Source organism: Rhinolophus hipposideros (genome assembly GCF_964194185.1).
Source record: "Rhinolophus hipposideros genome assembly, chromosome: 3".
Taxonomy (NCBI): domain Eukaryota; kingdom Metazoa; phylum Chordata; class Mammalia; order Chiroptera; family Rhinolophidae; genus Rhinolophus; species Rhinolophus hipposideros.
Window position 1 is genome coordinate 72,421,276 of NC_138049.1, and position 18,575 is coordinate 72,439,850.

At 31.4% G+C, this 18,575-nt stretch overlaps 1 protein-coding gene across 2 annotated transcripts in view; it reads right to left on the minus strand.

The window, feature by feature from the left end:
- SENP6 (SUMO specific peptidase 6) overlaps positions 1–18,575 on the minus strand; it is a 99,946-nt gene that overhangs the window by 37,540 nt on the left and 43,831 nt on the right. For both annotated transcript variants that reach the window (XM_081034395.1, XM_081034394.1), the window contains exons 6-8: positions 15,911–15,931; positions 5,506–5,576; positions 4,907–5,046 (exon numbers count right to left, since the gene is read on the minus strand). In XM_081034395.1, coding sequence (XP_080890521.1) covers positions 4,907–5,046; positions 5,506–5,576; positions 15,911–15,931 — 232 coding nt within the window. The remainder of the gene's footprint in view (positions 1–4,906; positions 5,047–5,505; positions 5,577–15,910; positions 15,932–18,575) is intronic.

Here is an 18,575-nt window from a genome sequence, read left to right on the forward strand (position 1 = left end):
TAAACAAAGTTCTTTAGCACTTAGGTCTATGAGAAGGAAACATATGAATAGATGTTGAAACCTGTCTCAGTATGTAACATACTTGTTCATGGCATTGGAATAACGTCAATATCTCTCATTAAAAGATGTATATCCAATAATTTTACTTTATGCCAAATAATTAGTTATTAAACTCTGTAATAATATAGTTTTAATCTATTATTTTTGTATATGTGTTATATACTGTATTCTTTTTTATTTAAGTAGAGCTGGTACACAATATTGTATTAGTTTCAGACATACCATACAACGATTCGACATTTAGATACCTTATAATGTGATCACCACACTAATTCTAGTAATTATCTTGTCACTATACAAACATATCACAATATTACTGACTATATTCCCCTTTACCATTTTTACCCATCTTCCCACCCACTATCCATTTGATCTGTTTCTATGAGTCTGTTTTGTTTTTTTTAATAACTGAAATAACTCAAACTAAAAGAAATTAATACTTTGAGCCTTGTATCATAGGAAATAAGTGAATAAATATTTGTTGTGACAATGAAATGACAGAATAGGAAGGTAACTGTCAAGTGCTATTGTATTTAACAGCGTATCGTACCAGATCCATCTGTGAGAGATCTAACCATTCTATTTAAAAACATTACATCTTTCACTGTGTCAACTATCACATCCTGTCATACCAGTTAAACTTGGATGAAAAATGTTCCAAGTCAACTTAAAAATACATAAGAGAACACACAGTTGTTTAAAATTCTTTTAGATCTTTTAAGTTATAGAAGTTCATCAAATGGCTGCAAGAGGACGGACTGGTATATGGTACCTATAAAAAATTAACCTGTATATATAAATTTCAAAATTCTTTTAACTGAATGCTTAAGTTCTATATATTTTATTCTCAATTTATAATTAAAAATATGTAGGAAGTGACAAGCAAACAAGAGTCTAAAGATCACTGCTCATGTCTTATCTGCGTTTTAAAGATGAAAAAACTAACAAAGAGATGGTTTACCTTACCCAACAAGACCAATAACAAAGTCTTTTTCTATAGCATGTTATTTCTTCATGGATCTACCTTAAATTAACAAAAAGGAATAAAACCCAAGCTTTAACCAGAGAAAAACTGAACTTAGTAAAACATCAGCTCACTATCTCAGCATATGTGGATTATAAAAATAAAAAAAACATGTCTCTTTCTCTGCAAGTACATAGAAGAATTCAGTTATGCTATCTGTGGAATCCAGGTATAAGGAAATTATTTTTCTTACAACACTTTCAACAGGGCACTATGTATTTAGAATGCATAGATAACATGCATAGAATGCATAGATAACAGGTAAACAACTGGTTAGACACAAATGTGGCACAGATGATCTGCCTCTCATGTTTTAGCCTATTGCCACAAAAGAAAATAGAGAAAGAATAGTATACTTAAATGAAATACAATGCAAGTGGTTGGCCATGTCCCATTACATCTGAAAGGGAAACCCCTAAGTAATGGACTAGTCCCTACTTACATACCACCCTGTGATGAAATATCTAATCCTCTATCTAAGAAAAATCTAAAACCCACCATTAAATCCCACTATTTTCATGATAAGCACAACCTTATTTCCACCACAAGCTAGGTTTGAAAAACATTGTGCTGCACACAAAGTTCAGAAAGCTTCATTTATGTAAGAGATAGAGAGCCCCATTTGCCACGGTGGGATCAGCTCTAGATAAGTTAACTCTTGTCTTTTAAGAATCTGAGGATGTGGGGGTTAGGGGGTGGGAGAGATGAGGGTAAGGGGGATCAAATATATGGTGATGGAAGGAGAACTGACTCTGGGTGGTGAACACACAATGGTATTTATAGATGATGTAATACAGAATTGTACACCTGAAATCTATGTAATTTCACTAACAATTGCCACCCCAATAAATTTAAAAAAAAAAAAAAGATAATCCTAAAAAAAAAAAAGAAGGCATTCTCAGACCAATGTACAATAAAACCAGTAATAGAAACCAGTACATAGAAACCAGTAAAAGAAAATCAGAAAATGAAAGGAAATTTCCACCTTCAGAAAATAAAAAGAAAAAGAATTCTAAAAAAAAAAAAAAAAAAAAAAAAAAAAGAATCTGAGGATGTGATCAAGCTGGGCCCAATACTCCAATACTTTATTGTCTATAATAAATAGATACATGTCAAAGAAAATAACCCCATGGAAAGAAATACTTCCACTTATTTCTAAAAGTGTGACTGAAACACAAAAAGCATATCCCTACCATTAAAATTTCTAATATTAAAATGCAGAAGGAAAAATACTGTGAGGTATTACCATATGCCTTCCATCTGCTAGGAAACACTTATTTTGGAACTGTTTGCAACAATTAGGATTTAAATGCATATCTGCAGAACCAAATACAATATTAAATTTTTCAAGATAAAAACCAGAGATTAAGAATTTTATCAACATAGTGATCTAAAAACTAGAATCTCAACACTGCTCAATAACTTTTACTAAGGTAGTAATTTTCATAACAATTTGGTGCTAAGTATAACTTCCTCCGGTAAACAAAGATTAATGAAAGGCTTTTACAAAATAAATCCAAATTACATATCACATACTATCTGCCAGTCTCTACACATAAATAATAACCAACTATCCTTAATAAGATTGAGCCTGTCTTTGATGAGACACCTCTGAGACAATGTAATTTGCAGTAAATATCCTAAAGCTGCATACAATCTTATTAAATAACGAAGACCCTGTTTATTTACAAGCAGTAAATAGTGTGAAATTTCACAGACTACAAACAGAAAGAAAAACCACTAATCTTGTTCAAGAAATAAAAATTATGTAAAGGGTGGCTACAATCTACTCTTTATCTCCACTAAGAAAAGTATAATTGGCATGACAGTAAAAGAGGACGATTTATTTTAGATATTAAAAATAAATTTGGATGTTTTCAGTTGGTATGCACAATGGAGGAAGGATGGTGTTCTGATGAGGAACTTTCTTTTCTCCTCCTTTACCTAAGGTCAAACAGTAAGCCAAACAGTGCAGGGATGCCAATATGGCCTACGCCAAGCTTAGGGTGGCATGCCAGGAGACTGGTCACATAAAAGGCAACTGAGAAAAGTAAATACAGTGGGGATGATGGGAGCCGGGTTTCTTACTGTCACAGAATGGAGTTACAAATAAGCAAAGTGGGAAAGGCTAAAATAAACACTGTGGTATTGAATTAGAATTATCAGTGTGAATTCTTGAATTTTAATATGTATTTAATATGAACACCTATACACACACATATTTCCTAGCTCTGTACACTGATAAGGCCTATAAACATGACACCCAGTAGCAATTAGCAAACCAGTGCCCAAGTATATTCCCTCCACTTACAGGAACAATGGCTTCTTGGGGAAATGTATGCCTTTAGAGCTGAGACAGAGAAAATACAGAAATCTAGATGACTATCTGGTTTTATACCAAAAAGTAAAGAATTACTCAAAGAATATGGAAATATGTCAAAAAACAAACAAACAAACAAACAAACAAAACAGGAGCTAGATTTAGGAAATTACCACAGGTCAAGTCTGGAACAATTTGAGCATCAAAATAAACAATAGAAAGTATAACCTTAGTGAGTAAAATAAGAACCTATGTGTCTATGCTGACATAAAGGAATATGTAAATAAATGTGGAATAAGGAAAAGCTCTACCTTATGGAAGTCTTATTAATAAATGAATATAAAAATACCTACTAATTAAATTTATAGTGGGTACTATAAATGTTATCTTAATGAAAAAGTTAATACCATCAGTAATGTGAAAATCAACATTGTATGCCTCCAGATATGATACAATAAGATTACAATATCACTACTGAGAATTCTTGAAAAATGTGTAAGTCATGAAATATCAGACAAACCCAATTCAATGTACAAAATAAGCAGTCTATACTCCTCAGAAATATCAAGGTTATGAAAAAGAAGGGAAGACTGAAGAAGATCATGGCGATTAAATGTAACACCGCGTTTCCCTGAAAATAAGACCTACCCCCAAAATAAGCCCCAGTTAAGATCTCAGCCAGACAGATTTTAGTACATTATGTACATTATGACGATGTTCCAGAAGATGACATAACTGTATTTGAATAAATGTAGATTGTTGTACATGGAAAAAATAAGACATCCCCTGAAAATAAGCCCTAATGGAGCAAAAAATTAATTTAAGACCCGGTCTTATTTTTGGGGCAACACAGCGTATGATCCTGAATAGGATCCTGTACTACTAAAGGACATTAGGTAAAATTTCAATGGAGTTTGTGAATTATGTGGTAGTTTTGGATCCAGGTTAATTTTTAAATTTTGACAGTTATATTCTGGTTATATAGGACAATGTCCTTTTGTTTTTTTAAACGAAACACACATTAAAATATTAAATTGTAAACAAGCAGTGTACTTGTTACTTATACTCAAATGGTGCAGAACAATACTTATATACATATGTATACAGAGAGGGGGAAGTTGGAAGGAAGGCAGAGGGAGGGAGAACAATAAAGCAAATATGGAAAACTGAGGAATCTGATAAAAGGATATGTGAATATCCTTGCTATTATTTTTTTCAACTTTTCTGTAAATTAAAAATTATTTCAAAAAATTTCTGGTTCAGAGCAATTATTTGGAATATATTTCAGGGAGGCACTACTATATTCTTTTCAGTAAAAGATTCATTATAGATTTTGGATAGTTTAAAAATGACCTAATGAAGGCAGAAAAATTTGCCTAATTAACTTTTCTGGATTTCTTCTAGACCTATGAGAAAAGCTCACCTAGAATTCAATAAGTAATAAAAATAATATTAATAAAAAGACCACCTGATTAACAACAAAGACTAGTTTTTCTACCCACCTCTAAATCAGTTAAACATTTTTTCGAGGCAGGAGACAGAGAAGTACACTGATATGTACTGTGACGTTTCTGTGATACTTTCCTTTTAATCTCAGACTCCGAGTGTAATTCAGACTCTTCTGTTTTCTTCATTATGCGATCTAAAGGAAAAAAGCCAAATATACTGAAATTAAATTTTATAAATTCCCCAGGATCTTTGCTATGAAAAAAATACTAATTTATATTATCAAATTATACTTTAATTAAAATGTTTCAACATGTACAACAAAGAACTAAAACTTTAAGTCAACACAATTACCTGAAACAAGATATAACAGTTCAACAAACACAATTTTGAAGCTATAACCCAATTACAGTTGATATTTGGATTCTGAATGTAACAAAAATGCTAATATAATCAAAAAAATGTCAAATTGTAATCATCTAAATGTGCAACCAGTCCATGATTTCATTCATAAATCCTCCAATGTTATAAAAAATGGTTTTCTACATACTTCTATTATACTTGTCAATATTCTAAAGCCAGTATCATACCTTTCATTCAACTACTCAAAACCCTCTACAGATGTAACAAAACAAACAAAAAACTGCATACTTACCAACACCTTGGGGCCGATTTAACCTTACAGGGTTATTTTCAAATTTTGGGACATGAGGTGGGTACTCTTTCCTAGAAAAGGAAGTTTATATAATTGTATTCTAACAGAAATAATCTTTTTAAAAATGAAAACAAAATGATGAAACATTTATGTTTATTAAAAGCAAAGCATAACTTCTTTGCCATATAAAGTGATAAAAATAATAAAGCTGTATTACAGAAATACACTAAAGCATACATTGTAAGATCTCTAAGGTCAATGACTATATTTTACTTAGACTGTTAATCTATCAAAGTCCATAACAGGCCAACTTTCAAATAAATACTTAATAAATGAATCCAAATTACTGTCTTTTCAAAGTAGTCCCTTTGGAAAGTTATATATTTATTTTCAAAATGTACAAAACTTTAGCAGTTTTCTTTTGGAATTGTCTTCATAATTGGTTTGTAAAAACCACACTGAAAAAACAAAAATTCATAATATTTGTCACATATTTTTTTAGGGAAAAAAAATCCCTCAGCTTACTAATACTCAATTTGCCCAATTTTGTTGTAAATGTTTTTAGCTGTTTAAAAACACATCAATAAATAAAAGAATAGATGGTGAATAAGATACTGGCCTCGAAGACAATTCCAAAACCAGTACAAAAAATGTTATGTACAAAAGCAGCAATTATGGAACAAGTATTTTAGTCTTATAACATGGGAATATAATTATACTTTTTAAAATATATTAAACTACATTGTCAGACTTCATGAACAATTGATTTTCAGGATTTTGAACATAATCCTTAGTAAATGAAGATCTTAAATACCATGTAAGTTCAAGTATACACTAATTTGGGGTAAAAGCAAAAAACTTATAATTGTGGGATAAAAGCATTAAAGGAGATTTGCAAAATGCAATAGACCAGGGAACTACATAGCTTCTTTCGTACCCTAAGGAAAATCTTCTAAAAATATTCCCATTTTACTTAACCAGGAGATTAAAAATAAGAGATTATTCTATTATTTGTAAATCCATTGACACTAGTGATCAATATCACAGATTAATTAAATTAATTTAAAAATCTGAATTTTCCTGTACAGATTTAATATTCTATTGTAAAAGTCAAAGCACCTACATTGAAAACAAAATATGACAATGACACAAGAAAATAAGAGTAGTGATAGTCATGTATTTGTAATAGCAATTAGCAAATAGCTAGCATCATGTGCCAGGTACTGTTCTAAGTGCTTTGTATCTATCTGTTAATTACTTTAATCCTCACAATAACTTTATAAACACATACTATTATTAGTACTTTATAGATGAGAAAACTGAGGCACAATGAGGTTAATTAATTAGCCCATGGTCACACAGCTATTAAATTACAATGCCAGAATCTGAATCCTGGCAAACTGCATTAATATTGATGAGTAATGGTGTTTCCATCATTATTGAGCAGCATTTGATAAAACTGGGCAATTTCCACCCTGCCAAAATTTTAATATTTGTGAGCATATGAGTTGTGAAGATAAGGATATGCCTTAAGAGGTAGCAGTAGTCCTAGCGCTGTAAGAAAGAAGGTAGGTTTTCAGCTCCTAACTACACTGGATTTAGCTTAAAATAAAATGTACTGGTTTTCTATTCCATACACCTTCACACTAGAGGATGTAATATAGTCTTCTCTTTACATAACTGAATTTTTAAATCTCCAATTTTTAAAACTCTACACTTTTGAAAAATAAAGATACCAACTTTAAAATACAACAGAGACAATGATTCTGAAAAAATGTGTGATGATACTATTATGGTAAACTCCAAAAACTCTGTGTATTGTATAGTTTTAAAAGTAGAGGACAACTCAAGCAGTTGACATTCTTAAATAAAGGATTATCAACAAGGGAAATAATTATTTGTAAGTCAGAGTGGCTAAAAAACCTGGAAATACAGATATTCTGGGGAATGCTATAAGCACTGGTTTATTCAGTAGTAACTGACATAAATCATCTGAGACAGCAATCATAGAAGTACAGGGATTGATGAAAATACAGCATTAATGTATTCTTTGCAATTTGACAGTGCACTGAGCCCTGTATTGCTAATGAGGAAAAAACACACTGAATATATCATGTAACATCCATGACCTTCTCATGTACTGCAATGTAATGTTAGTAAACTATTATGCATATCTGCCTACATTTCCAAATCTTACGGCCACTCTATATCCACTATTTGCTACATGTTTCTCTATACAAACAGGGCAAATTAAGTTTTGTTTTTAAAAAATTATTATAATAAATGAATTACAGAAATAAAGGCATACCTGAAGTTTAATACAAAAAAATATAAGATAAAGATAAAGGTATTCATATATCTTTAAATATAATATAAAGATAAATATAAGATAAGGTATTGTTAATAGTTTGATAAAAGTGGTAAAAGAACTTTCTAGCCATAATATCTTGTGTTCTTTAAAATTCAGTTTTAAAAAAATTTCTGCTTGGTGATCAGAAATCAAATTTTATGTTAATTTCTTGTTTTTAGGGTTCCATTACTCTACAGATAACTAAAATTTCAAAGTACAAACTGGTATGATGCTCATGCCTAGAATTTAGTTTCTCAGTGGATATTTCTTACCCATCTGAAACCAGCAGAAGCAGAGAAGCTTCCCAGTCATCCCTCATATATAAGGTGGGAGGGTTTTTTGGGGGTTTCTGAGGGTTTGTGTTTTGCACACAAGTTTTAAAGTAAACCTCACCTCATGGACCCAACATTTTACAAGCTGCATAAAATGAACCGGGAGAGGATTTTTTTTCTTCTTTGCAGGCTTGTTCAAGTAACATCAAAATGCTCTGCTCATTAAAGGTTAGACACTTCTCAGCCCCGAAAGCTTTCAAAATAAACTTAATTTTGGAATTTTAGATTTGTAGAAAAATTGAAGACAATTTAGAATCCCCTTATATCCCTTACTCAGTTTCTCCTAATGTTAACGCCTTCATTATCACTATACATGTCAAAAAGAAACCAACATTGGTATACTACTTCTAACTAAACTCCAGACTTTATTCAAATTTCACTAGCTATAACAATATCCTTTTATTGTTCCTGAATCCAGTTCAGGACCCACTGCCATTTAGTCAGCATGTCTCCTTAATCTCCTGTTTGTTTCTCAGTCTTGTTTTCATAATCTTGATGCTGTGGGGAAAAAACTGATCAATTATTTTGTAGAATGCCCCTCAATCTGGGTCTGATGTTTTTCTCATGATTAGACTGAAGTTGTAGGTTTGGGGTAAGAATATCAGAGGTAAAGTTCCCTTCTTATCACATACCAGGGGGTGCATGGTATCAACGCGATTTATCACTGGTCACATTAACCTTGATCATTTGGCTTATGTAGAGTATTTACCCGGTTTCCCCACTCTAAAGTTACTATTTTTCCCATTCGACACTATTTGGAAGCAAGTCAATCAGTCCATCCCACAAAAGGGGTAAGGACATTCACTTCCTGAAGATGGGAGTATCTACACGTTATTTGGAATTCTGTAATAAACAGCTGTCCATTTCCCCCAATTCATGTTATTGCAGCTTGTAACATCTTAGGACAGTTCCATAAATTTATCCACTCATTTATATCAGTATCATTTATGGGTATTTTTAATAATTTGGTTATAATACCATTGTTTCAGTTTTGGCCCTTTGGAGCTCTCAGTTGGCCCCTGTGCACCTTTGATGTGACCTCATTCTTTTGTTTATTCTAGTAAAATATATGTAACATAAAGTTTGCAAAAATATGAAATGCTTCACTAATCTGCTTGTCATCTGTACGGGGTCATGCAAATCTTCTCTGTATTTTTCCTGTTTTTTAGTATATATGCCGTTGAAGCAAGAGCCCTTTTGTTTCTTCCAAGAGTACTTGCTTGGTTTTTTGACACTACAAATTGCTCTACTCATTTTGTTTCCCCTGAACCCATTTCTAGAATCAGCCATTTCTCCACGTTCCTTCTATTATAGAGTGGTATTAGAAACCAGGATCTAGGCACTGGTTCCTTTGGGTGGGGGATAGGTTTTGTTTTAGTGATAAGTCAGTTTTATTAACCTTTCCATTGCTCTAATCTCAAAAGATGTAAATTTCCATAAAACGTATTAATTTTAAAATTAAAATCCATTATTCCAAACTCACGTTAAACTCATAAATCAGTCTAATTTTTGAGGTATGTATTATAATTTCCTACAGCCATACTCTTACCAAGAACTTCTTGCATATTTCATTTTAGGGAGTATATTTAGTTATATAACATTTAGTTGTTATACTGTTATAGACTGTGCCCATTATAAAATGTGCTCTTCTATCTTATTTATGAGGTGTGATCAAACAATATGATGAATGTTTTAAAAAAAAAAAGTTTTTACAGAAAAAGACACATTGCCATTAATCCCCTCAAAGTACTCCACCTCGCCTCGAACACACTTATCCCGTGGTTCTTGCCACTTTCTGAAGCAGTTCTGGAAGTCCTCTTTCATGTGTCTTTAGTTGCAATGTCGTGGCTTCCTCGATGTCCTGAATCATTTTGACTTTGGGGAAGAGCCAGAAGTCACATGGTGCCAGATATAGTGAATAAGGTGGATGAGGACACACCGTACGTAATGCTTTTATTGGACAGCAATTGCCGTATACTAGAAGTAATGTGTGACATGGAGTCTTTTCACTGTAATCACAAAATATGGTGAATGCTGCTGCCGAGTGCCATCCAATGGAAAGGCAGGGATCTTCAATACGGGAAGCGGAGTGTCAAACCTTAGTAACAGTGTGTGACAAGTTTCAACTTGTTCAGTGAAGTCTGTCACGTGTGAGCTACGGTTGAGAGGTATGTTTTAAAGTGTGCCGTAAATCATCCTTAATCATGACAACTCTCCATGTCACACATCACTTCTGGTACGGTAATTTCTGTCAAATAAAAACATTATGGTGGGCCCTCATCTACCTTATTCAGCAGATCTGGCACTTCCCCAAAGTCAAAATGATTCAGGGCATTGAGGCAGCCATGACAGCACAACTAAAGACACTCACGAAAGAGGACTTCCAGAACTGCTTCTGAAAGTGGCAAGAACGATGGGATAAGTATTTGAAGAGAGGGGGGGATATTCTGAGGGGGATTGATGGCAATGCGTATTTTACTAAATATATATTTTTTTACTTTAAACATTCACCGTATTGTTTGATCACACCTCACAGTACTTCTAATTCTTAATTCCATCTCAATTGTTATTAAAATTCTATTCATGCTTTCTTTTTGTTCGCACCTCTTGTGACTCTAAACATCCCTTTACTAATTATGTCTGATTCTTGTAAAAAGCATAGTATAGCTGGATTTAACCCAATTAGTTTCTTTTATTAAATGTATTCAACCTGACCACAATTACTATAACAGCTGATAGACTTCATGTTTTCCTCTCATTTTACTTATTAGGTTTTTTTATATGTGTATTTATTATTTTACTTTGTTTCCTCTTTTCCACTATTTTTACTGGTTTGCACAATAGCTATTCATTGTTTCCCCTCCTAGTTAACAAATAATTTCTCTGGACTCTTATTCCAACTGCATATTTCTGTTCATATTTTATCAAGATTCTATTAATACTTCCTCAAGCAAGATGTTTTACTACATCCCAAAAAGATGAGATCTTTAAAATTCTTTTACTTCCGTTTCAAACTACCTCCCAAAAAAGGCCTTAAGACTCCTTTTACTACTGCCTTTCCATCTCCCTAACTTTAGATTTTGCTAGTTTTGAGTACTTGGTCATAGACTATTTTCTTTTGAAGAACATCTCTATTTGGAAAGTAAAACATGTTTAGCCTTAACTGAAGGTCACTGACTTAGTTTAATTGTGCCAAATTATAAATAATATACAAAAAATTATATTTTTAATCTTAAAGATTTATCAGGTAATAACACTTCCCTACCTAAAATGCCCTAAACGGTTCTAGTGAGTGCACTAATATATAATTCAAACTCTTCAGATCATCTTACAAAGCCTTTTATGATCTGGATCCTAGCTGACCTCACCAAACACATCTCATAACATTTTCTTTTTTCCCCTTTGCTCCACAAGCTCCAGACATAGTAACCCTTCTTTTGGTTCTTTGAACATGCCAAATTCATTCCTACATTAATATCTTAGCACCACCCCTCCCCTATCTAGAAAAGCTATCTCTATGATCATGGCATGGCTGACTCTTATTCCTTGGTTAAATGTTAGCTTCATAGAAAAGAGTTTCTCTGAACATGCAATACATACTGTTACTACCTCATCATCCAATTATACTTCTTTACACAGAACTTATTATTTCATGTTTTACTTGTTCATTGCCAATCTTTGCCCATCAAATATAATCTATAGGAGTGCAATGATCTTGTCTGTTTTGTTCGTCACTGTATCCGTATGCCTAGAACATAGCAGGCATTAATAAACAGTTAGAATGAATAAATTTGTATATCTAAGTGCAGAATGTAATTATAATATCAGGTCAAATAATTATACAAACACTGCTGTACAAGGATGGTAATGTTGTCAAAACTGAACCACTGGCCAACATGCACAGCCATCATACAGTAGTAATTCAAAATATTAATTTGTCAGCCAATGTACAAATATCAAAATTCAGATATTTGAAAGGCTCTGTGAACTTGTTTATATTTGATTGCACAGGTTGGTTGGAAACTGAATATATCTGGACTCTTTATTCTGTTTACCGTCTTACCCCCTAAACTATTTCTCGTGCTTTCATATTTAATCACTGTTTTCTTCACAGTATGTTTTATTATGTGTCAAGACAAATCATTCTTCTCTTCCCCATTTATTCTTTTTTTAAAAAATAACTCTGTTCTTCTCAAATATTCTTCTAAAAAAACTTTAGAGTTGGTCAAATTTATTAAAATAAAGTTGCTGAGACTTTTACTAAAACTGCGTTAAATTTACTTTATTTTAAGGATGTCTATATGTTATGTAACATAATATATATTAATAATACATATTATTTATATCATTATGAGGTAAATAAAAATAAATTTATATTTTACCTTATTTAAGGTTAATATCAAATAACCAACATAATACATGCTTCAGACTAGGTTCTTTAGGTACATTTATAAAGAATTCATCATTAATTTTATTACTGGACATTATTTTTAGTTTGCCACTGTGAATGAAATTTTGGTCTTTCCAATATATACTCTAATTGATCAGAAATGAATGAAAAAATTATAAGTAATGTTAGTCTTATAGCCTGTCATCATGCTTAACTCTTATTATTTCTGAGGTTTCAGATGACCATTATAAATCCAAGGAAAACACTATCATCTGAATATAATTTTATTTCCAGATACCTTGCGACAGCAATTTATAATGTTGTTATATATTGGTACTACCTATCTGCAAAACAATTTGCGAACTTATCAAGAACATTAAAAAACATTCATAACCTAGCCCAAAGAATCTTTTCTGAGAGAGTTAAGAGATGCATTTAGAAATTTATGCACAAAGTTGTTCATCAATGTGTCATATACCACAGTGAAACACAACCAGAAATGGGCTAATGGGTAGATAAATTATGTATCTTTAGGACAAGCTATTATGCAATCTTTAAAAATCATTTGTAGAAGGCAACTTAATGACAGGAGAAAAATGCTAGGACATACTGTTAGGTGAAAATTCAGAATACACAACTGTATTTTTATTTTTATTTTTATTATGACTCCACATGTTAGGTATATTAAAAAGTCATTAAGAAAAAAATGATTAGAAAGAAATGCATCAGGATTCTAATGAGAGCTTTTTAAAAATTATAAATTTTCTAATTATAATACTTATCATTTCAAACACGCCCTTTAAGTTAACATTTCTAGTATTTTATGTATATTTTATTATATTTTTCCAACTTTGTACTTCTTTATTGTTTAAAATTCTATAATATGCACACAGTTTTTACAATAAAAGATAATATATAAAAATGTTAATTTGAAAATCACTATGTCTTTCAGCTTCATAATGGGTCAACAGATTCTTTTTATCTTGGGAGGAAAAAAAGTTCTAATATCAGATTAAATATTCTAGATTGATGGTGCTACCACATACACTGTATTCACAAACTATCTGTCCATGAGTCAGAAGGGAATTTGAGTCATTCAAGTTGTCAAAGTCACCCACAACAAAAAACTGGCAGCAAATTTTTTAAGTCTGTGAGCTCTGGATCTTAGCATTGTTTTATTTATTATTTAGTCCAGCTTGGTTTTAAACTTAAAACTCACCTCATTGTGCCCAGTATATAGTACAAGTGGAAAAAGCCTGGAAAAGATTAACCTTCCAGAGCCACTTAACTTTTGTTTTTTAGGTAAGGCATTCTCTTATAAATAAATCATTTAATTCAGAGATTTATAGTCCCTCATGTTTTAAGGGATTTCTATTACTCTTCAACATTCAGGAAAAAGGGAGGAAAAACGATTATGTGAAAAAACATTTACAAAGTAAAAATCTACTGACACAAAAGCTCTTCTCAGTTTATTTCTGACAAAGCTCAACATAAAATAATTTTAGGTGAAAGGATCTAAAGAATGAATGGGCTCAATTCAACCTAACAGTAACTAAGCTGCTAAATAAATCACTCGTGTAGTCACTACCAGGCATTTTAGAAACAGTAGGCTGTTGCATATTTAGTACCTGGCATTAATCTTAGTACAAAAGACTGAAAGAATTTTGGTATCTATTACTGTTACAGAAATTTCAAATTTTACAGTATATAAATCAATTTTAAATAATTATCCTATTTGTTCCTCACAAATTTCCTTTCAAGTTGCAAATATTATTATCCCCATTTTAGAGTAAGTTGTGTGTCTACTGCTAATGCTGGTTACTTAATTCTACATATCTGATTTCTATTCCAGTATTATTCCAACAAGAATGTAAGCTCCAAGAAGGTAGAGATTTCTCTCTGCTCCTAGAAGAGTGCCTGGCACATAGACTCATTGAAATATCTGCTGAATGTAGCAATGAATAAGTTTCCTCTATAGAAATATGTATAAGCCAAAACAATGGGGAAAAATAATATAAATCCTTCAAGGCTATTGTGAATAAGAGAATAATGTAAAATCTTCTGATAATATAAATAATACCTATATTTTATCTATCTTGTGGTACAGCATACAGGAAAGAATTTATTTCTATAAAACAAGAGTGTTTCAATATGACTGTATCAAGACTTATTTAAGGTATGAATATATTCTTTAGCAATTTTATTACAAACATCTAATAGCCTTCCAAAAAATACAGCCATTTATGAGTTAAACTTTTTTTAATACAGAATGACTATATCTAATAATGATGTGCTCAAAAAAGAAAAATAGACAAAATAGGAAACTAATTATTCTTTCCCAGAAGTAGTAAAATATTTGCACAACCCATTCATTTAAAACAAGTGATGAATCTTGCTGACAGGGTCACCTTTAAATGTATATTTCAAAAACTTGAGTGTTCATGAAGCAAGATGGAATATGTGCATTTTATAAAATATTGCAAGTTATCCTCTTTGCCTCCTCTATACCTTTAAACAAAATTAGAGTTAAAATTACATAATTAAGATTATAAAATATCCCTTCTTTTGATCTTCAACAATTATTTGAAAACTTGTTTAATACAAGGGCTATTAACCTACTTTTAGGGGGGAAGTTCACACAATGCTTTTTGTGACTCTCAGGAAAGCCAGAAAGAAAGATGCATACCCCAAAGTACTCTACGTATATACACTGAGGAGAGAAACTATTCTTATGGACAAGTGCTTTAGAACAATTACAACCATTTCACTATTAGAAGAAATGTATGTTCTTAAAAACTTGTTTCCACGTTATTCATATTATTCCACATTTCTGCTAAAGGACAAGGTGTTTGCCAATGTTGTCACAAAGGTAACAAAACAGTGATCATAAAATTCTGTCATAAATTTAGGAGTCAGAATAGGAATACATTTAATGTTAAAAGTTTTAACTCCAAGCTTAAGGTAATCTAATTCCATTTTTCCCCTCACTCTACTGAAGTATAAAAACAAAAGTATTACTAAAATAATAACAAGAAAGATTTTACCAAAATCAAATTTACTATTAACGCACTGAAATATTCTATTCTTTAAAGGGAAACAGTCACACATCAGTATAATTACATAATAACCACTCATGAAAAAATGTGTATTAAGAATTATGGTGAAACACTAACCACATAAGTCAAATATGTTGTGCTATTAATGTTGCCTTTTATTAAAATAATTACTAAGCTTTAATGATGACTCAGATAGGTGGATACTTTTCAAAGCATATAAATAATCTAATATTTTACTGTTTTATCCATGCTCTAGTTTCATCAATATTAGGCTTACCTTTCCTTTTGGTCCCGAGTGCTTAAAACATGAAAAAGAAAAAAAACGTAAGAGGCAAGACCTCATTTGTGATATACCATTGTAGTTTTAGTAACTGCAGTCAATAAGGCAAAACTCTAAAGTGATTAATTTTTTAAACACATTATATATACATAGTATATACTACGTTTTGAATCTTGTCAGATATAAAAATTGTTTTTCAATTTTTGTCAATACAGGAAATACTTTATTTCTAAATATATTTAAGGAAGAAAAAAGAACGTACAAAGATACGAAAAATTACTAAAAGAGTCTTATTTAACTATCCAACATTTGAGGTCTTCAAGGAAAACAGTCTTCAAGGAAAAATACAAAAGTGTTTTTAATCCTGTTATTAGATGTGATTATTTGCTTCTGAGTAAAAAAACAACAACTAAGGTTTAAACTTTTGCATAAAAGCCTTAAATACAGTATATGGTTTGAGACATAAACCATATAGGAAAGGCCTGGGATTTAAAATCATGGTCTCTAATCAAAAGTCCAGTGTATAAAAGATCCACCCTTCTCCACAGTTCATAGAAAATCTAAAAAGCTATTAATAGCAATTATTTAAGGGTAAACTTACAAAAAAAACTCAATTTAGGACAAGATTTACATCCTAGAAATATTCTCTTTATTATAAAAGGAACTAAATATTTAGAACTCTAAACAAAACATAGTTTACAAAATCCAAGTCCCCATAGTAACTCTTGTATTCCTGTCATGTGGAGAACACAAGTAAAATAGCAACTTAATCCTAGTAAATTAATATGGTAACTTGGTTTTACATATATGACATTGGAAAGAAATACGTATTTTAAAATAAATATTTTCAATACTAAGGAAAAAAAGTATAAATTTACATGATATCATATTTCAAATTTTACCTCAGATATTAAAAAATGGATAATCTGTATAAAATAAGTTTATGTTGGATAAATGACATAAAATGAGGAAATATTATTATTACACCCATTAAAGTGAAACAAACTATAAGCATAAACTTTATATGTTTATTTATATACTTATTTCTTACTGAATTCTATTTTCAGAAAAATTACAATGAAAACCAAAAGTTAGGTACTAATCTAGCCATTTTCATCTCTATACTCTGTGACTAAGAAGTGAGAAGAGTTTAGTACTCTCTTATTTTTGTTCTGTTTTTTAAACTCACCTGTACAGAGTAAAAGAAAGAGGTAGAATACCTAGTAGTAGAAGGAACAGGTTTGGTTCTTTCCAGTACATACACACATACATACACACATACACACACACACACACACACACACACACGCACGCTCTTTTCTCTTATCCTTGAAAAATTCATTTATTGTGACACGATACTGAATTTTTAAGTCATTGCACTTCTACAAGATTCTTCAATATGTGTTTATTTCAAGCCCTGCCCTAGAGGAACTTACATGTTCTTTGTTTTTTTAGAGCTTTTAAAAAAATGGAGAGGAAGTCACAACTAGCAATCTAGGGCTTTGTAAAAATCTCAACTTACATTCTTGTTGGACTGTTTCATTTTTGAACTAGTGGTGTACTAGTGTTCTTAAAGTTTTTTTTAAAAAAGGGAAACAAAACTGATTGATTCTAGGATCTATAGCTGATTTACGACTTCAAAAATATTTTTTCAAAGTAGTGCATTTAATTAACAATTAAGACTTGCTTACTCCAGAAGCCCATTTTCCCATTTATGGTTTTTATACACTTTGTAGACATTCATTTTCCCCTATGGGCCTTACAAGTCTTTTCACCTATCCTTAATAAAAAAAACAAAAGAAAGTTAGCAAGCCTAATTACAGTTAAGGGTGAAAATGGTATAGAGTGATATATATTTTTTAATTTCTGCGTTTCTTTTTCCATACCAATACTATCCTCCATTACTATCAGTGCATAAACAACCTATCTTTTACATGTGAATTAAATTAACATTTGGAATAGCAGTAAGAAAATAGACTGGAATCATAATATTCTCCCAAATAGTGGCTAATCTGATCTGAGATTTTAACAATCTTCATTCGTTCCTTTTAGATTAAAAAGGTTTGACATACTTGTTCCCATATCTTACTAAAGAACTAAATTATACAAAATGTAGGTCTGATTAACTTAAGAGACAAGTTATACCACTCATCCCAAGAGTAGACTGTGTGTGAATTTACCAGCTGGTAGCATTTCCTTTAATTTCAATTAAGAGTTAAGAAAATAAGAAAAATTAGAAGCCAGTGTGCTTACCCTCATCTGAGGCCTGACAATTGTGCCACCACCATACTAATTAAAACCAAAGGGCTTCTAGCAAACATCTTAGGTGAAATCTTTCCTCATGACTTTGAAGATGTGGTTCCTACTGCATGCAGTATTCTTTTCTAGCTAGTACACTCAAAAGCTACTGAATACTTCGTTGTGAATGCTTTACTACTCCCTTCTCTGTAAACAGTATTACACATATTTTGTATATGTCTCCTACCGCACCTACCATGTAATCATGTGTACTTGTCTTTCTGACTTCTACCCTAATCAAACCTGAGCTTCAAGACAGGGGCTTTTTGTCCTATTCCTTTGACTACTCTACCTCATCTATGCCTAGTATGTACAATGAAATCACTCAATGTTTTTGAAGGAAAAAAACTAGAAAAACTTTCAA